Source organism: Simochromis diagramma, unplaced genomic scaffold (assembly GCF_900408965.1).
Source record: "Simochromis diagramma unplaced genomic scaffold, fSimDia1.1 OVJJ01000753.1, whole genome shotgun sequence".
In the NCBI taxonomy this organism is placed as follows: domain Eukaryota; kingdom Metazoa; phylum Chordata; class Actinopteri; order Cichliformes; family Cichlidae; genus Simochromis; species Simochromis diagramma.
Window position 1 is genome coordinate 13,507,038 of NW_024387523.1, and position 20,612 is coordinate 13,527,649.

Below are 20,612 nucleotides of genomic sequence, written 5' to 3' on the forward strand. Positions count from 1 at the left end.
ATTATGAGAATTTTCCCCAGCGTTGCCCCTGAGTCCCTCCTCGGTTTGAATAAGGCAAATGAGGCTTATATGAGTTATTTTAATTGGTGTGAATTCTGCACTGAATGACTGATGGAGTTCACATCTGTAACCCTTGTTTCATAACAGTGTGAACTGTGGTTAAAATAAATCAATAAATTACAGTGGTTAAGTTTTTATTTAGAGAACAGCTCTGACATGAATTTCTACCCAACGTCCATTATTAGCATCATGATTGCAAAGCTTTGCTGTCCTTCAGCTTAAACAATCTATTTAATTCAATATAGCACACACGAAACAACTAATACACCACTGGATTGGTTCTTTCTTGACCCAGAAGCTGTAATTTTTAGTTTGCAGAACTAACACAAGCTCAATTTCATGATAAGTTCATATTATTTACAATTTTTTTGTCACATTTTCACAAATAACAGCGAGTCAGCTGCCTCTAGAGTCTTGTTTTCCACATCAGCTTCAGATTACGTCACTCAAAATGTCCCATGTTGCTTAAATATTTATGAGTTGATAGAGAGCAGAGATCACAGCAGATGCTCACGATCTAAACTAACATTCACTGTTATTGAGTTAACCATATTAAATGCAACTTCCTTCAGGTGAAACTCTCAGAAAAGCGAATTAAATCCAGGAATAGAAGAGCGCAGAAGTGTGAAAACATGGTTAATCATTTCTGGTTGTAGACATGCACATGCTGGAAAAGCAGAGTCACGAGCTGTCACCTTCTTAATCAAAGACTGTAAATATCACTAAAGAATAAATAAATCTACTACCCAAAGCTGGAACTAATATATAAAGAGAACAAACACTGAGTTCCAGAATGTTTGAAGAAAACAACAAAAACAAACAAAAAACCAAGAACTAAACAAGTTTTTTCAGTTTTTGATAAAATAATCGCTGTTCTGTTTTATCCATTTATAAAACGTACACATCAGTGTAGCTTTTATATTTATATTTAAGTGACAGGTGTTTCCTGTCTGTGGTTCCGTTTAACGAACGTCACCATATATTACGCTTCATCGCTGTGGGCGGAGGCTGAGACTCACGAACTCCTAGTAACGGCCCTGGATGTGCACGCGTGCACTGTTTGTGTGTGTATATGGGTGCATGCTTGCGCGCGCGCCATGGCGTTTAAGTACCCTGGACAGCGCCGTGCGTTGTGCACAGAGGAACTTCAGCCGAACGCTCCTTTACCACAATAATCTCCAACCAGAGAGCCAACGCTTCCCCCACCTCCTTGTTTAAATAGTTTGTTAGCCGCTTCTGTAAGTTCGCTCCTCTTCTCTTTGCGCTTGGATACACTTTTTTCGCCTCTTCCAGTCGGATATGAAGCAGTAGAGCAGCGCCGCCCTCGGAGCATCGAGAAGCGGACTCCCGCCTCAGCGCCTCCCTCCTGCTGGAGCTGGAGAGATGCCCGGGGCAGGATGTGCTCCAGCCGCAAGATTCTGTGGAGCCTGCTCCTGCTGTCCTTGGTGGAGGTGGGCCTGGGTGTGGCGAGCATCGTCCTGGGAGCGGTGGGCATCAGCTGGGTCCGGGGCGATCATAAACCGCAGCAGGGAGACGCTTCTCCGGTCTGGAGTGGACTCTGTGTACGTCCTTGGAGCAACTCTTGTCGCTACTTTTTGTCTTTGTCTCACTTCCCCAGAGGATAAGTATCTCCAGGGATCGTGCTGAAAGATGAGACCGTTAAAACTCAAGGGAATTACCTTGCTCTTTATAGAGCCTGCTATGTGCTGCATGTCTGTAAGCATTAGAATATCAAAATAAGGGAAACATATTCTGGTCATATAAGGGCTAAAGGACTAGACTAGAACTTTAATATATTTATACACCATAAATTATAGCACCTAGGTTAACACTGATATTTAAAATGTGTAGAAAATCAAAGAAAAATCTGAAAGATTTTTGTATTTTTCCCTCTAAAACTTCTCAAAAAACTAATTGACTCCAAATATTTTTGTCTTATTTAAGCTCCTATCAAATAAATCCATTCTGCTTACAGAAATTCTTTGTTTGAAAAAGTGGAATTTCTGTTCATATTTGTGGTTGTTTTCAAACTTTCAATACCTGGTGTGGTTTTGCTGACACAGCTTCATATGGTATTTGCCTATAAAAGCCTGGCAGACACACAGCCATTTGGCCTGGCGCACTGGAGCTAAAGATTGGCTTTATTAATTGATGCTTGATTTACTGCTCATTGCTTGGAAGGGTCGGAGCTTTTAGACCCATCTACGTCCTCTCAGTCTATTGAATGTGTCTGCTCCTGTTTCTGTGCTGCTCTGAGCCTCATTGTCTCGATTTTGCCACAGAACATTTAAAAAGTTTTGTTCCTGGCATCTTAAGCAGCCACATACCTTGAATCATCTACTTTACTGTGACAGTCGCTCCAGCGGGGGATATATATAGTCTATCTGTCAGCAGTTATAGCTGAGAATTACTATAAATGCCAGGAGCTGAAGCACTATGAGTCATAAAGAGTCATCTATAACATTATCATCGGTGTGAGACGGCTGCTTTGAAAGACTGCTTAAGTGTAAATATGTGGGTGTGCATCAGACGGAGGGGAAAAAAGCATTTACTGATATATCACAGTATATAGGTTCCATATCTGGGCGTGAGTGCACTTAAAGTGCGCGTGATTCCAGCAGTGTAGATGAAGTTCCTGCAAAGATGTTATGCAACGGGTCGTCTGTGAGTTCAACCACACAGCTGTTGAGCTCTGTCTGCTGAGTCAGCCACCCAACTGTCCAAGAGTTTCAGTCTTCTTTCGGGACCTGGAAATTATTGTAACCCACTGACCGGTGACTTTAGAGGACACTGACTCTCCAACCTTTGGTGCCTTATTGTGTTGAAACATTGTGATTAATAATTTATCATTTCTGCAACTTTGGATTAAGTTTCAGAACAGTGGAGCAGTTTGGGTTTTGGTTCGTTTTCTTTGCAATGAACAGCAAACCTGAATCGTGAGAGTTTTTGTAAAACAGGAGAATTGTCTATTTAAAAGATCTCCAGTTTTGACAGCAGGCAGAGCCCTAAAATGATAAAATCATATATTCTAATCTATCTACTGTCTAATTACCTGATTAGGTGAATAGGGCAGTATAGTTATAAGATTGTAAGAATGTTTTTACAGTGAAACAAGAAACTAAACCACAATTTTAAACTGGCAAATATTATCCTATAAAGTACACATGAAGATTTGTTGTGTGTGTGTGTGTGTGTGTGTGTGTGTGTGTGTGTGTGTGTGTGTGTGTGTGTGTGTGTGTCAGCTCAACAACTTGATCCATAGGTAGGAGACTTTATAAAGAGCTGAAAGCTCTTGAGGGACTCTAATAAGTGCACCTGGCTCTTAGAAATATTTATCCATCCATTTTCTTCTCCTTATCCAATTATCTAAGGTTGGGGTGGGGCTGGTGTTTATCCCAGCTGCCATAGGGCGAGAGGCGAGGCTAACACGGAGAAGCTGTCTAGAAACTTTTATATATTAAATAATAATAAACAGACAGTGTAAATTACCCTGAAATAAAAAATAAGAGGGCGTGCCTCCTTTTTCCACCAACATCCTTCTGGAAATGTTATTTTTAGAGGGAGAAAACCACACGTGAATAACTGATTTCAATGACTGTTATTTTCAGCATTTCCCATTGTTGCATCAGGGACGGGTGCCATAAAAAAAGAAACATCTAAAAATTTCTCATGACAAACTAACTTGAACTCACAGAGGTGTTAATTTACTTGCTGTCTTTCTTTGTTTCCAGTTTCTGGTCTGCGGGATGTGCGGAGTGCTGTGTGCTCGAAAGAGGACTGGCCTTATTGTAAGTACATACATACTGAATGAGCTCGGTTTATTTCTCCAAGTAATTTCCTTTTTTTTTAATGTCTGTTAGTCTGTAGTGTACAAACAACAGGAGCCCTATGTGAATGCAGTGAAATGATATGATGCACATTCCAGGTCATTAGTTAGTGAGTCACATTTCAGCAGTTTGTACTGAGCTATTTCCAGGATGGTACCAGTTTCTAGGAATTAGGCAGAGACACCAGGAAATAGTTCGAGAAGGCCTGTAGCCTTTGCTAGAGGTAGAAGGTAGATTTTGTTTTTTTTAGCTTTGAACTGAGCCAGTTTGTTTTCTTGTTTCTACCTTTTATGCTGAGCTCAGTCAAGCTAACTGTCACGTGCCTGGGAGCCTTTTTCATTCAGTATTTGCTGGAATTATGATGCAGATGTCTTCTGTTGTGGATGTCAGATGCAAAGTCATCTGTATCAGGAATACTGAACGCAAAGCATACACAAAGTCTGCATATTCGACAACGAAAGAACTCCTAAAGGTGTGTGTGTGTGTGTGTGTGTGTGTGTGTGTGTGTGTGTGTGTGTGTGTGTGTGTGTGTGTGTGTGTGTTGCAGCAGGTGCAGTCAGTGTGCTCTGAGAGAGACATCTGAGGAAATAAGAGGAGACAAGCAGTCACCTCTCTTCCCTTTATGTCGCTCTTTCTGTCTTTTTTACAGTCTCTCAGTGTCTCCCAGTCCTGGTGTTTCTCTCTGACTCCCTGTCTCCTGCAGGGAGGAGACTAATGATGGATCAATGTCAGCGCAATCTGCTGTAACAGAGACATCCCTCAACCTTTCTTTCCCCCCATCTCACCCTGTCCAACTTTTGTCTCCCTGTCTATCTCCTCCTACTCATGCTTTTCCTTTTTTTCATCACTATATCTATCCATCTGCCTCTTCCATTCACTCTGTCCCAGCGGTTATGTCGACGCTGCGACTCTCTCCATTTTTCTCTCCACCTTCCTCCAGCGCCCTCCCCATGTCTGCCTGTGGGGTGATGATTGCATTAGGTTGGTTTGGCTCCGGACCCCTGCCAGCCACTTTCCACACTTCCCTGGGTAACGACTGAAATACGAGATGCCGTTTTCCATGTGGTTAAAGGCACTAACGGCATCTGCACAGGGAGCGGTGAAAGAGGGCTTGCACTCCAGATGGAATACAAACACATTCACAATTAGTGGGAAGTATATGAATCATCTGGATTTTATTATCTTGATAAGAAGGTGATGGAAGTCTAACTGTTTTCTCATCAGATTCTACCCAGAAACAAATAAATAAAAAGATGAAAAAATCGTATTCTGAAACTGGGATTTAGTTTTCCCGGTTCCGATCACAATTTCCGGAGAAGTAATCCGTAAAATGCGATTCATTAAACACACAAATCAGACACACACTTTAACACAGACACGCACACACAAATACAGCAAGTGAGTGACGCAAGCATATTTACAAGCCGCACATCGCTCCTGGAACAGGCAGTCGGCTTTGAGAGTGATCCTATTTTCTAATGGCGAATGAGATTTATTTTGACTGATAGGCATTACTCATCGCCGCAGCCTCGTTCCAAAACAGCAGAATGATGGAGATGGAAGCTCAGTAGTAATTTGTATATCTCCGGTCTCATCGCATTTTGTCACTTGGTTTACAGATTGGCTGATAAGGTCTCAATTTTGCAGCTTACCCCCCTTGTCTTTCAGATGATCCTCTTTTCAGCGTGCTGCATCTGTGGTCTCATTGCCGGGATCTTAAACGTCCAGTTTGTTCGGGCACTGAACAAACGGCCGGACAAGATGCAAACAATTCACCTGGCTGCAATGACTCTGGCTTGTCTAGGTAAAAATAATAACAAGGACGCAAGACGTAACACAATCTGATGTGACGCAATTGAAAACAACTCATGTCTTTGTCTATTTTTCATCGTAATGTTATTAGTCTCTGTTCAAGTATTTGAAAGGGACTAAATGTGGGGGTAAAGATAAAGCATCTCTTTATTAGTCACCTGTCAATACTAACAGTATACCAAGCATTTCTTATTACTGCTAATCACATTTATCTCAGCTCTATCTCGACAACTCTCCAGTGCTCCTCCACCCTCCCCAAAAAAGCTATGTCAGTTTTATTCAGAGAAGAAGTGCCTCTTCATTTCTTTTCTGAAGGTCTGCCGGCGTACTAGTCGCTCCATGAGGTTGTGCTTGGAGCTAAATGTTGATGCCAGTGTTAATATGGATCCTTTAGTAGGTATGTAACAGTTTTAGCATGCAAACCACATTAGGGACATAATATTTGCTAGTTAGTGATACATCAAAGTCATTTTGGCTTAAAGAAATTGTCAGGGATTAAATGCCCTAGAAGTCTCTGAATGGGGCCATAATTTCAAAAGTATTCAACCAGCAACTGAGTCCATAAGCCCATTAGGAGAGAATTTACCGAGGACATAAATCAAGAGTGAGGTAGTTTAATTTTCTCATAGATATTATTACACACACACACACACACTCACAACTCTGAATTGGATAAGTGGAAGAAAATGGATGGCTTGATAACTAAATAACTGAAATCAAACGAGGCATTGCAGCGTTGGCTTTACTTGTACCCGAAGGCTACGTCCATCTTTTATGCAGTCCAAATACAGACTTTGGCTGAGACATAGGACTTCATAAGTGAAACTCTTTCCATACTAGCACTAAAAAATAGAAATCAGACGATCATCCAGTACACTATGTTTTATCCTCTGGGGACTGAGTGTTTTTCTGTTCACTTCTGTGTAAAATTTCCTTTTCCGGTCTTATCCAGGGATCTCGACCTGTACCTTATCCACGTGGCTGACTTGTCGTCTGGCAAGCTCAGAGCAGCAAAGGATGTTCTTGGAGAGGGAACACTCGCTACATCATTCCCATGAGATGACAGAGAAGGTAGTAAACTGCATGACTCATCTTTAGCTGCTGTCGGAAGCTTTTTTCCTAAGCAGGTTTGTGTTTGTGTGTCTCTAACAGGAGGTCCTGGACAACTCCAGTAATGGTATTCCTCAGATCTCCTATAATGGACACACCGCGGCGTCTCCTTGAGGAAGTTTCAGCAGGAGGTGACTTGCAGACTTAAACAGAAGCAGTTACTAAAACTCATGCTGTCACGCAGCTAATGCAGCTTGTAGTAGACTGCATTTAACTGTATCCTGACTGCAGGAACTGAACCAAATTTGTCGCCTTGGAACCCGTTTACCTGCTGACTGATGAAACGGAGAGCATGAAGGAGCCGTTTGTGCTTCTGAATATTATGCAAACATGGGTTCAAATACCTTCGGTTTAAATCTCACCAAAGCCGGGATGGTGAGCTGCGGTTTGGATGACAAATGAAGCGACAGACATCTGCGTGAAATCCTCCAATTTGTGAGCGTGAAGGATACATTTCATCCAGTCAGATCAAAGCAATGAGCACAAACCAAGCATGCAACTGATTCACTTGTTTAGAAGAGCTATTTCAGTCTCATCGTCCTTATTCTCTCTCTCTCTGTCATGTTATTGGTTTATGGAATCCAGATCTTGAGATAGCCTTTGGTAAACTGTATGTATCATCTGATAATGGAATGCTTTGAGAGAAAAGTTACAGTGATGCACAATGTACTGTATGTATCCATGCTTGTAAATCAAACATATTTTTATAATGCTTCTTATAAAGTTCATTCAATTAAAGTACGACTAATAAAAGAATTGCACAGTCTTGCATGTTGTTTTACTGTTGCTCTGTTAAATACGTGTTGAGATGAATCTGGTTTTATGATCACAGTTTATGCAGATTAGCCTTTTTTTAATTATACAGTTGCCAATTTGTGTGTTTATAGTACATGAACACACATTGTTTGTGGAAGTGTGTTTGTGTTTGTGAAGTATGTGAGGTTCGAGTAAAAATGTTATGGGAGTGACTTTTCAGTTTGTAAGCCAGATTACAGCATTTTAATCAATACACTACATCATTGTAGGTGATAGTAAGACCCAAAGGTTAAAATAACACACTGAAAAATCGCACACTATGAAGAACCGTATTTAAATGACTTAGTCATATTAACGAGATCCAGGTGTTTTTTAAAAACAAAAAAAAACAAAAACACACACAGAGCAACCATCTCACACCTTGCGGGCTGTCTTCAAGCTCAGGTCCTCTTGAGCTTGAGGGTCTTGCGCAGTATCTTTGCTGTTTCTAGGACTGTGCTCTTCTGTACACAGATCTCGGGTGTTGTTCCTGGGAGCTGCTGGAGCTACTCGCCCTGTTCAGGGAGTCACTGCACAGAGTAATCCGATTACCACTGGGACCACTGTTACCTTCACCCTTCACATCTTCTAGAGTTCCTCTCTCAGCCAGTGGTACTTCTCAAGCTTCTCGTGATCCTTCTTCCTAATTGCTATCACTCGGTATACAGCCGTCTTCCTCTGTTTGTCCACCACTACTGGTTGGTTAGCTGTCACCAGTTTGTCTGTCTGTATCTGGAAGTCCCACAGGATCTTAGCTTGGTCATTCTCGACAACCCAGGGGGTGTGTCCCATTTTGATCTTGGGACTTCAAGGTGATACTCAGCACGGATGTTTCTGTATCCTATGTTGGCCACTTGGTTATGGCGTTCCACGTGTGCCATGCCTGTTAGCATCTTGCATCCTGCTGTTATGTGTTGGATTGTCTCAGGGGCATCTTTATACAGCCTGCACCTGTGGTCTTACCTGGTGTGGTAGACCCCCTCTATGGATCTTGTACTTAGAGCTTGTTCCTGTGCTGCCATTGTTGGTGCCTCTGTGCTGTTGCTGTCTTTCAGTCCAGCTTTGTCTACCACTTGTATGATTTCTGGATTTCAGCCACTTCCTCTATCTGTCGGTGGTACATACCATGCAGTGCCTGTCCTTCCATGATGGTCCTTATTTTTTGTGTTATACCTCATCAGTCACTTATTGCAATAGTAGTTGCATCTTGTGGATGTTGGAGCACTGAAGTTCAAGTAGTTTTGATGTTAGTCTAAATGCTGGGTGTCAAAGAACATCTTCCTACATAGGTCCCTACATCTTCATGTAATCCCTGTGTAATCCCATCCACCAGTTATCTATTTTCTCTTGTAAACACATGCCTTATACTTGTTCTTCTTTCATTTTATGTGCCATTTTATTTATTGAGTTATTTACAAACTATGTACTTATGCACTATTTCCTCTACCACATTTGTCCCCAACATATTTAACATTTTTAATTTCTTTATCCAGTATGGTTCTTTTATAACTAAGCTATTAAATAATGATACAATCAGTAAATAACAAGGGAAGTTATATTGAAAAATACATAACAGGGGGATTTATAGAGATTGAATTAAATACAAAGAAAATCACAATATCCATGTTGATATCCATGGATATAATGACAATAATATATTTGTTGGGTTGAATTTTAGATTTTGGCAGTTTCAGTCCTTCATAGCATCATCAATTCAGAAAGCCACTGCATTCTTATGAGACCACAGTTTAAGGCAATGATGATGCTGTTCAGGGTTCCCACACTTGTCGTAAAGTTAAGTAACAAAGTAAATCAGTTTCATAGTACCCGTCAGACCTGCAAGCTTAAAATGCTTCACAGAGGAGGAAGAGCAATAAAAACCTGTTTCCTCCACACACACATGCTTGCACACAAACACAGCTGTGACTTGTTATGAAGATAAGCTCTGACAACATCATTGCTGCTCAGCACCTCATTACAGTGTTTGCCAACTCCAGAGAGAAGCTCCAAACAGAGATGTGTGTGCATCTGCGTGCATTTATGCGTGTTTGTGTGTTGACTGGGGCCCACAGCAGCAGAAGCCACAGGGAGCTAAGAAACCATGCACTATTTATCACCGTGACAACAGACAGGAAAGGGCCATGGCTCCTAACAGAGCACCGGGTCTGCGATTCCTGTGAGAGTGTGTGTGATAAAGAGAGAAACGCTGAATCATGTGACCTCCTGCGGTGCTGCCCTATCAGAAAACAGTAACACTAGATTCATCTGTGCATGTGTCAGGATATTTTCAGTGTATGCCTGTGTGTATGGGTGGACACGCTGCACTAGTTGCACTAATTGACACCTCAGGTCACCCTAATGATCTTAATGTGGCTCTGCGGGTGAGAATGGGATACAGAATCAATGATCATCTCCTACCCCACGAGCTCCCTAACAGCATCCCTGCTAGGACTATCAGGGCCGAACTTGTAGATTACATAACAAAGGGCATCAGGTAACTTACATAAGCATCATAACAGCTACATACAACAGCAAAGCTGCATGGTGTTCATTTTAATTTGCTAAAATTTTGTCTAAAGTTAAAAGTGATGCTGGCAAATGTCTGAGCCTACTTCTGCAGGAGGTTTCTTCCTGTTAAAGAGGAGTTCTTCCTTCCCACTGCCGCCAGGTGCTTGCTCAAATGAAACACATTTATCTGTGGCTGCAGTTACTTTGCAGGGCTAAATTTTATTTATAAATTTAAAATGTGAAAATGAAATAGCCACTCAGAATAAGTTCACCATGTTACACAGGACATTCATTATTTAAACTAACAGACAGTTTGGCCACATGCAACATTTAAATCCATCAACATGTTATGCCAGGAAACATTAAAGCATTACTGCACGCAGACTAGCCATGTACAGCCATTAAGTCTGCAGTCGCTCATTTATAATCGTTAAAGAGTGTAAAAGTGTTTTGATGATGATTCAGTCTGTGCTCTGCAGACAAAAGGGGCAGTGAGTCATACAATTCTTCATATCTTCTAATGCTTTCAAGGATTTTACAATATTTCTGTGTGTAAAAAAACAATTAAACACAATACTTTTTGACAACCATTACTTAAAGATAGTGAATGGGATCTAAAATAAACTATGAAATAAGCTTGCAGTATGAAGTTTGTGGAGGGCGCTTCTCTTCTTCACCAGCAGGGGGCAACAATAACAAATGTTTTTAACAGCAGTTCAACAATCCGCAAAGCGGAAGTCACCTCTTGTTTGTCTTCCGGTCTTTCTACGCAGCATGGCGAATTTGGAGCGTGGTGAGGACAACCCAAAACATGTGAGAATGTCCGGTGAAACTCCCGACGTGTCCGTCCCGGACCAGGCGGCCCAAGAGACCCCAGCACCGGTAAACACTGCTGCCGCTCTCCCGTTATCGATCCCGTCGTTCGCCGCTGCCTCCGAGCTGTTGTCAGCGCCTTACTCGTGTCTGGTCGTGAACACCCACCGGAGACACATCGCCCTGCCGCCCGTGTATCTAAACAAGAAGAAGACGGGGATTAAGGAGGAGCTGGAGGCCGAGCTGCTCAAGTTCTCTCAAAGGTGCTTCTTTTTTTCCCCCGCCGACGTTTTTATCCAGTCAATGAAGCATTTTGAGCCGGACAGTCCACTTTCCCACGAACACAAACACGCACACGAGCTGTGATGTCCTCTAGCCGCTGAGTTTTCGTGTTGCTGTCTCCTGTGTTGTGAAAGAACCTAGTAGCTACTCGTGAAACATCCTGTTATAAGGTGGTGTTGGGAGGTTGTCACTGAAATGCAGACTTTTAGCTTTAATTCAGGGCATTGATTGTCCGGAAAATACAGCCATAGACACATAATCTAACTCAGTTTAAATGTGTTTTTAAATCCTTTACAGTCAATGAGTGCCTAAAGTCTAAAAGTCATGAACGTCACATCACCAACTGCTGTTTCTTCCTTTGAGAAGCTCTACCAGGTCTTTACTGCAGCCACCAGTTGCTGCTTATTTGTGGGCAATAACTGCATTCAGTTGTTTGTTCAGTAACTGAAAACTTGCTGTATTTAGTAGAGATCAGGTGACTGACTTGGCCATTGACGATTATCTCTGCTCTTTGCCTCGGGAAACCCTTGGGTTTGTGATTTGCAGTGTGCCATTGTCCATTTGCACTGTGAAATCAGTTTTGCAGCATTTGTCTGAATCTGAGCAGAGACGATCGCCAGGTCGTCCTGCTGTCACATCATCTAAACACCAGTGATCCGGCTCCACTGGCAGCCATGCATGCTCATGCTTTAACACTTCCTCCACCGGGATGACGGATGATTTTGCTCTCTCTTATAGCTTTACTTTGGTTTTTCAGCCTGATGAAGATCATCTTTGTGTGCACTGATATCTCTTTGGGGCTACATAATGATAGTTCCGGTGAACAGCTACAAAATACAAGTTTAAAATTCTTTATCTGCTTAATTTATTGTTTAACACAGAGAGGAGCAGGCCTCTCCTGGCTAAAAACAAACACCTGTTACTGTCCTGCTACTTGTGAGCCTCTGAAACTTGAGGATTAAACAGTTAATGTAATTATTTTGTTAAACCCCTTGAGTTAAAGTTTATAATCTGAACTTGAATCACATCTTAATTGTTTGTTTTAGAGTCCACTGTGGTGCTCTGCAGAGGTAAAAGTACCAACAATGTATGATTGTCGGCAAAATGTATTTTATGCATGAATCACTGCGTGCGGCCTTTTTAAATCCTTTCATACACCAGTCAGCTTTTAAAAGCATTAAAACCAGTAATGGTAACGCAAAAAGGTTTGGTCTTCTCCTTTAAGTAAAGCATTGCCAGTTTAAATAAACTGTTAATGCACGAGATGACCCTGTTACTGTTGTCTCTTTCAGTCTGAACGGAGTCCCCTTAGCCTACGACAACATCAGGATAGTGAGACACCTCGGAGACATTTACGACGACAGCGGCTACGTCCACGTGGACGTGGAAGCCAGCTTTATTGTTTTTCAGCCACAAAAAGGACAAAAACTACGGGTGAGATTTACATTCACATTATTTAGTAGAAGCAGAGAAGCTGACGGGACCTTACCTGACTTAAAGTGTCTGTTAAGAGAGACCTGCACTTTTCAGTGTTTACTATTGTTGTAATATACAAGTGACATATTAAAACCTGGGGCTTTGAGGCGTACCTGTACTTTGTGGGAGTGATAAATTGCCTCTGATAAAATACAATAACTAACAGCGTGTGTCACGTATTCGTCTGTTTGTAGGGTAAGGTAAATAAACTGGGAATAAGCCACGTGGGCTGCTTGGTGCACGGCTGCTTCAACGCCAGCATTCCCAGACCGAATCTGGTTACTGTGGAAACATGGAGAGACGCGGGGCCGAGGATCGGATCGGAGGTGGAGTTTGATGTGACGGCGCTCGACGCCGACACTGCTGGAGTGCTGCTGATCAGAGGACGACTGGACAAGACCAGGCAAGTGTGCAGTATCAGTGATGATGATTTTAGTAGCTTCGGGGCAAAGCTAAAGGCCTCAGTATGCTCGCCGCTTTGTGGCTGCCGGTAGCATCATCACACCAGTAGTCACTGCAGTTTTTTCCTGAACAATAGGCGAGCAACTCAGACCTTCACATCAGCGCTGGTATGGCGCTGGCCTATATTGATTGTTTTTGTCTTTGTGTGCCTCAGGGTGCAGGAGCTGCTGGCCATGTGTGAGGGCACAGAAACCAGTGTGCCTGCAGGCGAGGAGGACCCAGAACCCACCCAGGATGCTTCTGAAGAAACCCCGAAGAAGAAAAAGAAAAAGAAGAAAGTCAAAGAAGAGGAGATAGAAGAAGAGATACCAACCATATCTGCATGCCAGCTGGACAACGGTGTAACACCAGAGCCGAATGGGATGAGGGATGAGGTAAACGGCAATGAAGCCGCAGAGAACAAAAAGAAGAAGAAAAAGAAGAAGGAAAAACGTATAAAAGAAGAGGAGGAGGAGATGGATGTCTCTCAGGTGGCGGTCCACGGGAGCGACTCCAACGGTTACATTAGTGACAAGCCAAGCAAGAAAAGGAAACGTGAATCAGGAAACGATGTGACATCATCTTTTAGTGAAGATCCCGACCCGGTGAAACCAAAGAAAAAGAGAAAAGTCAAAATAGAGCAGCATGCCTAAAAAATGGTATCTTTACAAATTAAGTGAAACATTTGGAATAATCAAGGACATACTGAGTGTGTTAGTGATAGCGATGGTCCTGGAGGAATATCCTGACGTGCCTTAATCATTAAAGAGCCTGGCTGTCATCCCAAAGTTGGCTCCTCGCCTCATAAACATAATGTCGGACATGCAAGAGAACATGGAAATGAGAGATCAGGAGCGGGCTTGACAGATTTTCCTCACTTGTAGTTCCAGCCTTCGCCACATGGTGGAGCCAAACTGCTTCTTACAATCAGTCTGGCAGACAAAAATCCAGAGGCAAAAACTCACCAGCAGAGACAGTTTGATCATCTTTTGCTTTGCTGCTGTTTTTATGTTTTCTCCTGTTCAGCATTTAAGAAACAAAAGCCAAACGACTAATGCTGCCCAGCTGACTTCTAGACTTTGGCTCATGCTTCCATACAGGTCTTTAACAAATTGTTCTGATTGTGACTGCAAAGCAAGGAGAACATGTTTTACTTAAATCCACAGTATTCAGTGAAAGGCCTGGAAATGAATCAGGCACAGTGACAGTGAAGCCATGGAATATTACTTTCCTGTCGCTCACTTCCTTTTGTCTTTAAATGGATTTTCTTTGACCGAGAGCAGAAATTAGCTGACAATAAAAAAATATATTATTCTCACCCTTTTAAAGAGTTCTTTATTTTGATATTTTGTCATGATGTCTACTTTTCAGTGATGATTTGACACACCTGTGCTTTGTAAACACACTCCTGAACAGCGCTTCGATTTCAGAGAGACAGAAATTCCTGTATTTTTGCAGTGTGCCGTGAAAAGTTTTGCAGCAAGCTCTTTTGTTTTGACCGATGGGAGTCGAGTGATAAAAAGCTGAGAGATAAGACTAAAGATCTAAGTGTTTTCTTTTCTCTCTCTCTCTCTCTCGCTCTCTCTCTCACACACACACACACACAGAGTGAGGAAGAGAAATCCTCCTGCTTTGCAGTGGGGAGTCTAATTAGCTGTTAGGTGCTAAGAGTTGGAGAGCTTATCGGAAGCTGCCTAAGAGGAGAGATAAGGGGATGCGATTAACTTGGCTCATTTTCATCAGTCACACCTGATCTTACTTTTCTGTCATCTGCATGAGCTGCACCATCTGTGTGTGCATCTTTTTTTGGGTGGACAGATCGGAGAACACTGCAGAGAGCCATTCAAATAGGTCCTAAAAAAAGGGCTGCTTGTATCCAAAGCATCCAGTCTGACAAGAAACAACAGCAAAACTTCATCGTGAACTTTTTTTTAAACTGTTTATCAATCATACACTAATAGGAAAAAAAAAAACATTAATAAGAAAAACTTGCGAAATATTTCCATTCCATTTTTCTTTTAAATCTTCAGCTGTCTGTACACAGTGTTGCTTAATTTTATTGAGGCTTGCAGAGATGTTTTTAAGCACAGCTCTCTCACAGCATTTCAGTCAGGTTCAGGTTGGAGCTTTAGTTGGAGGAGGAGAATCAAGGGTTTGCAATGACCGGGTCCTTTTGTTGTAGATTCACTGCTGTGCTTGGGAACATTGTCCTGTTGCATGAACCAGACTGGCTCAAGTTTTAGCTGTCGGACAGATGGTCTCGCATTTGACTCTAGAATGTCCTGTCTCTGCAAAACAAGCCCAAATCAACACGTCTCCACCTCCGTGCTTGACAGCTGCTACTGTATTCGGCTTTTGGTGTTCACCAAATGTGGCGCTGTGCATTATGGCCAAACAGCTCCAAATGGAGATCTCTCAAAATCTCAAAAGTTTTGTTGTAGGCTCTGGACTTTTACTTTTACCTTGATTCTTTTCTTTTTCAGCCATTGCTGTACTTTTAATCATCGTCCTGTTGATTTACTAGTCAGACAGATGGTCTCAAGTTTGATTCTTGAATACTTTGGTCCACAGAGTAGTTCATGGTCGACTGAGTGACTGCCAGGTTTATTTGGTCTTGTCTGACCAAAAGGACTGCTCCACTATTCCTGTAGTTTGTTCAGATCCAACTTTATAAACCCAAACCATGATGTCATGTTCTTCTTATAGAGAAGAGGTTTCTTCTGGCAAGCCTTCCAAACAAACTGTGCTGTCATAAACTTTAAATTTTAATTTGCTAACTGAGATTTGTAGAGTCTGAGATGTAGCTCTACCTTTTTGGTTTTTTGTAATTTTTCTGAGCATTGCATGGTCTGATGCTGGGATGAATTTGCCGAGACGTCCGCTTTGGCAGATTAGCAATTATCTTGAATGTTTTCCACTTGCTAGTGATCAGTAAACTAGGTGCACTTGATTAGCTGCACTCGCTGCTGCTTACCTTCTTAATTCCTATGTAAGCAGTAAGGACAGACCTACTTGTTGACAGAACTGCACAAAGTCATGTGAAAACTTTCTGTCTCACAAGACTGTACCTCACTAATGGTTAACAAGAAAAAAGAAAAACAAACATTTCAGAATAAAAATGTCAGTTACCAACATAAACCATCATCTCCTCAACAGACACAATAAAAACATTAACTCAAACTGTTTGAGGTGTATATGTTGGCTTCCTAAACTGGCACTCAGTCATTAAAACTGTGAGAAACCCTGCAGGTTAAGATAGCATGTCTAAAAGTTACAGATAAAGACATTATATCATCTTTGTTTAACCTGTGCAAGAACCAAAGTGTAGGAGAAAAGGAAAAAAAAAAACTGGCATTTTACAGAGAATTATGAGTATCAGACTATTTCTTGGCTGGGATCAGCTACTTCCTGGAGTCTCTGCTGGTTCCCTAGCATTTAATGTAAGCCCAGAAATAGTTCACATTTTTAAATACTTAATCGCGGCATTAACCCTTTACATCCAAACCTCAGCGAAAGGGTAAAGGAGGATATTTCACAACATTTCAAGCTGTTCCTTGAACGAATTGTCAGAATTCCTATTTTTTATGACTTGGCTTGAAAAGAAAATCTTTGATAAAGACATTTTTTACAACTTATCAAGTGTGAGTAAGTAGATAGCGTTGACCCAAAATAACCCGAGTGTTTCGTATATTGAAACACGCGCACACAAAATGCATACATATAAATGCTCGCATTACACATATTTCATTCCTCTGCAGAAAAAAAAACAACAACAACTACTCCATTTAAGTTTTCACCATCTTGCGTTCTTGTAATCACACAGTCATTACAGCGTTCCCAGAATGCCGTGGATGACCTCAAATTGCACAACTGTGAAAATACGCAAAACACTTGTAATCTTAAAGACATTTAGAAACAATTATGTGAGAAGTTCAAGTGATTGTTCGCTGCAATCCGTCCTCCCGTGACCTCCTTCGTGTGTCTTCACTTTCATTCGCCCAGTTCCAACCCCAGCCCGGGTGCACTTCTTTTGCACCTGTGCCCTCCCCTCCCTCCATCTTCGCTCATTCCTCTTGTCATTCCTCCTATCACTCCCTAAAGCTGACTGCCCCCCTTTCCTGCTTTACCTCTCCTTCTTGGCCTCCTCCTCCTTCTCCTACTTGTCTCCCTGATTTATACGAGGCAGTGTGCAGTTCACACACATTCCACTTCTGACACCCCTCAGCCCACCACCACCGCCTCCCCCTCCTGCAACTGGACTCTCATATCTGTGCACGGTCATTTATCTTTGTGATCCTCGGATGGGAAGAAGAAGAGGGAGGGTGGGAGAGATGAGACAATAGGAGGAGTGTTGTTTTTGCTGAGGAGGCCAGACTGTCTTTTCATATACTTCATAGATTTCTGTCAGCCTTGGTAGGAGTACTATCTGAGTATGTGTGTGTGCTTGTGTGTAAGTGTTAATGAGTGTGTAGGCTGGCTGCCGGCCTCTATCTCCTGTGTCAAAGTTTCCAGGCCTGGCGGCTCCTCACCTACATGAAAGGCCCAGTAGAGTCTTTATGGAGAACAAACGGCGCTCTGACGCAATTCTCCAGGTTCGGGACACATGCACACACGCGTGCGTGCATGCATGCACACACACACACACACACACACACAACCTGTGCCATACATTCACTGGCTCGCTCGCTAATTCAGTCATGCAGACACACCACATCCACAACCCACAATCCACAAATCCCCATCCTTACACACCTCTGTTGGCCAAGTCTAATTAGTTATGTGGTCGGCACTCTGCTCTATCCCAGAGCCCCAAATGGCAGCAGGTCATAAAACCTTAAGTGTTCCACCAGTCAGAGCCGTGCAACTGTGGTCATATATCCTCCCAACACGACTCAGGCAGGGCCGACTTGTATCAAAGCCCATCTCTCACAGGCCTACTGACATCCATGAAATCTCTTTATGGCATTTTCAAAGGCATTTCTGGGAGATTTTTTGTGGCACTTCTGCTTTGCGTCTCTGCTTTTTGTGCTCGCTCAGGTAGGCGAATAGCCCGCGCTCGCGCCACAGTCGCACCGGATCAAGTGTTCAGCTCTTCCTCGAGGGATCTGCACACAAACATATTCAGGCATACGCGCACACACTACTAACACCCAAAGTAAACATCACATATGGTTGGTGACCAGTTTCACTGCCATGCTTAGTTTGTTTTCTTTGGCACAATCCTGTCCTTAGTAACCTTCACAACTACAGATGTCTACAACTACATTTTGCTCAAGGGAGTAGTTTTGTGTGAGAAGCAGTCTAAAATGAAAATAAAAAAAAAACAGAATGTATTTTATTTTACAATAAAACAGAAAACAAAATATTTAAACTGAGAAAATGTGCCAATTTAATAAAAAAAATAAGCTAATTTGATGGCAGCAACATGAGGGGGTAACAAGAGGCTGAAAAAGTACTAAAAAAGGAACAGCTGGAGGAAATCGTATTATGTTTATTGGCACCTGATCAGTAACAAGATTAAGTATAAAAAGAGCATCTTAGAGCAATTATAGAATAATGTTACCCTGGTGTCTCATTGTGTACCAATCATAATATCATACCAAGGTTATGAGAATCTGGAGAAATCTCTGTGCTCAAGGGACGAGCCCAAAAATCAGTATTGGAAGCCTTTGATTTTTGGGTCCTCACACTGCACTGTGTTAAAAATGAAAAACACTGCGCGGGCTCAGAAACACTTCCAAAAATGACTGTCATGGAAAAAATGGACACCACATCCTCTGGATTAAAGAAAACAGGGACCATCCCGCTTCTTATCAGGGCTAACTTTCGTAACTTTTGGTAACTAACTTTGACTAACTTTGGTCTTTCTGATGGTATTGGGGTTCATTACTGCCTTTGGATTTGGCAGCTTGCAGATCTGGAAAGGAACCATCAATGCTCAAAGGTTTTAGAGAAACATACAGGGAGTGCAGAATTATTAGGCAAGTTGCATTTTTGAGGAATAATTTTATTATTGAACAACAACCATGTTCTCAATGAACCCAAAAAACTCATTAATATCAAAGCTGAATGTTTTTGGAAGTAGTTTTTAGTTTGTTTATAGTTTTAGCTATTTTAGGGGGATATCTGTGTGTGCAGGTGACTATTACTGTGCATAATTATTAGGCAACTTAACAAAAAACAAATATATACCCATTTCAATCATTTATTTTTACCAGTGAAACCAATATAACATCTCCACATTCACAAATATACATTTCTGACATTCAAAAACAAAACAAAAACAAATCAGCGACCAATATAGCCACCTTTCTTTGCAAGGACACTCAAAAGCCTGCCATCCATGGATTCTGTCAGTGTTTTGATCTGTTCACCATCAACATTGCGTGCAGCAGCAACCACAGCCTCCCAGACACTGTTCAGAGAGGTGTACTGTTTTCCCTCCTTGTAAATCTCACATTTGATGATAGACCACAGGTTCTCAATGGGGTTCAGATCAGGTGAACAAGGTGGCCATGTCATTAGTTTTTCTTCTTTTATACCCTTTCTTACCAGCCACGCTGTGGAGTACTTGGACGCGTGTGATGGAGCATTGTCCTGCATGAAAATCATGTTTTTCTTGAAGGATGCAGACTTCTTCCTGTACCACTGCTTGAAGAAGGTGTCTTCCAGAAACTGGCAGTAGGACTGGGAGTTGAGCTTGACTCCATCCTCAACCCGAAAAGGCTCCACAAGCTCATCTTTGATGATACCAGCCCAAACCAGTACTCCACCTCCACCTTGCTGGCGTCTGAGTCGGACTGGAGCTCTCTGCCCTTTACCAATCCAGCCACGGGCCCATCCATCTGGCCCATCAAGACTCACTCTCATTTCATCAGTCCATAAAACCTTAGAAAAACCAGTCTTGAGATATTTCTTGGCCCAGTCTTGACGTTTCAGCTTGTGTGTCTTGTTCAGTGGTGGTCGTCTTTCAGCCTTTCTTACCTTGGCCATGTCTCTGAGTATTGCACACCTTGTGCTTTTGGGCACTCCAGTGATGTTGCAGCTCTGAAATATGGCCAAACTGGTGGCAAGTGGCATCTTGGCAGCTGCACGCTTGACTTTTCTCAGTTCATGGGCAGTTATTTTGCGCCTTGGTTTTTCCACACGCTTCTTGCGACCCTGTTGACTATTTTGAATGAAACGCTTGATTGTTCGATGATCACGCTTCAGAAGCTTTTCAATTTTGAGACTGCTGCATCCCTCTGCAAGATATCTCACTATTTTTGACTTCTCTGAGCCTGTCAAGTCCTTCTTTTGACCCATTTTGCCAAAGGAAAGGAAGTTGCCTAATAATTATGCACACCTGATATAGGGTGTTGATGTCATTAGACCACACCCCTTCTCATTACAGAGATGCACATCACCTAATATTCTTAATTGGTAGAAGGCTTTCGAGCCTATACAGCTTGGAGTAAGACAACATGCATGGAGGGGATGATGTGGACA

General features: G+C 42.2%; 2 protein-coding genes across 2 annotated transcripts; both read left to right on the top strand.

Moving 5' to 3' along the window:
• The first annotated feature begins 998 nt into the window (after nt 1-998).
• LOC120726356 (transmembrane protein 196) lies at nt 999-7,884 on the top strand. Its single transcript, XM_040019865.1, has 5 exons — nt 999-1,622; nt 3,792-3,848; nt 5,556-5,691; nt 6,652-6,770; nt 6,852-7,884. Exons 1-5 carry the CDS (start codon nt 1,458-1,460, stop codon nt 6,921-6,923), a joined length of 549 nt encoding a protein of 182 aa, XP_039875799.1. The 5' UTR covers nt 999-1,457; the 3' UTR covers nt 6,924-7,884.
• A 2,962-nt stretch (nt 7,885-10,846) lies between these two features.
• Nucleotides 10,847-14,660, top strand: polr1f (RNA polymerase I subunit F). The gene is made up of 4 exons (XM_040021184.1): nt 10,847-11,188; nt 12,500-12,641; nt 12,878-13,086; nt 13,300-14,660. The coding sequence occupies exons 1-4, from the start codon at nt 10,887-10,889 to the stop codon at nt 13,775-13,777; spliced, it is 1,131 nt and encodes a 376-aa protein (XP_039877118.1). The 5' UTR covers nt 10,847-10,886; the 3' UTR covers nt 13,778-14,660.
• Nucleotides 14,661-20,612: the final 5,952 nt, after the last annotated feature.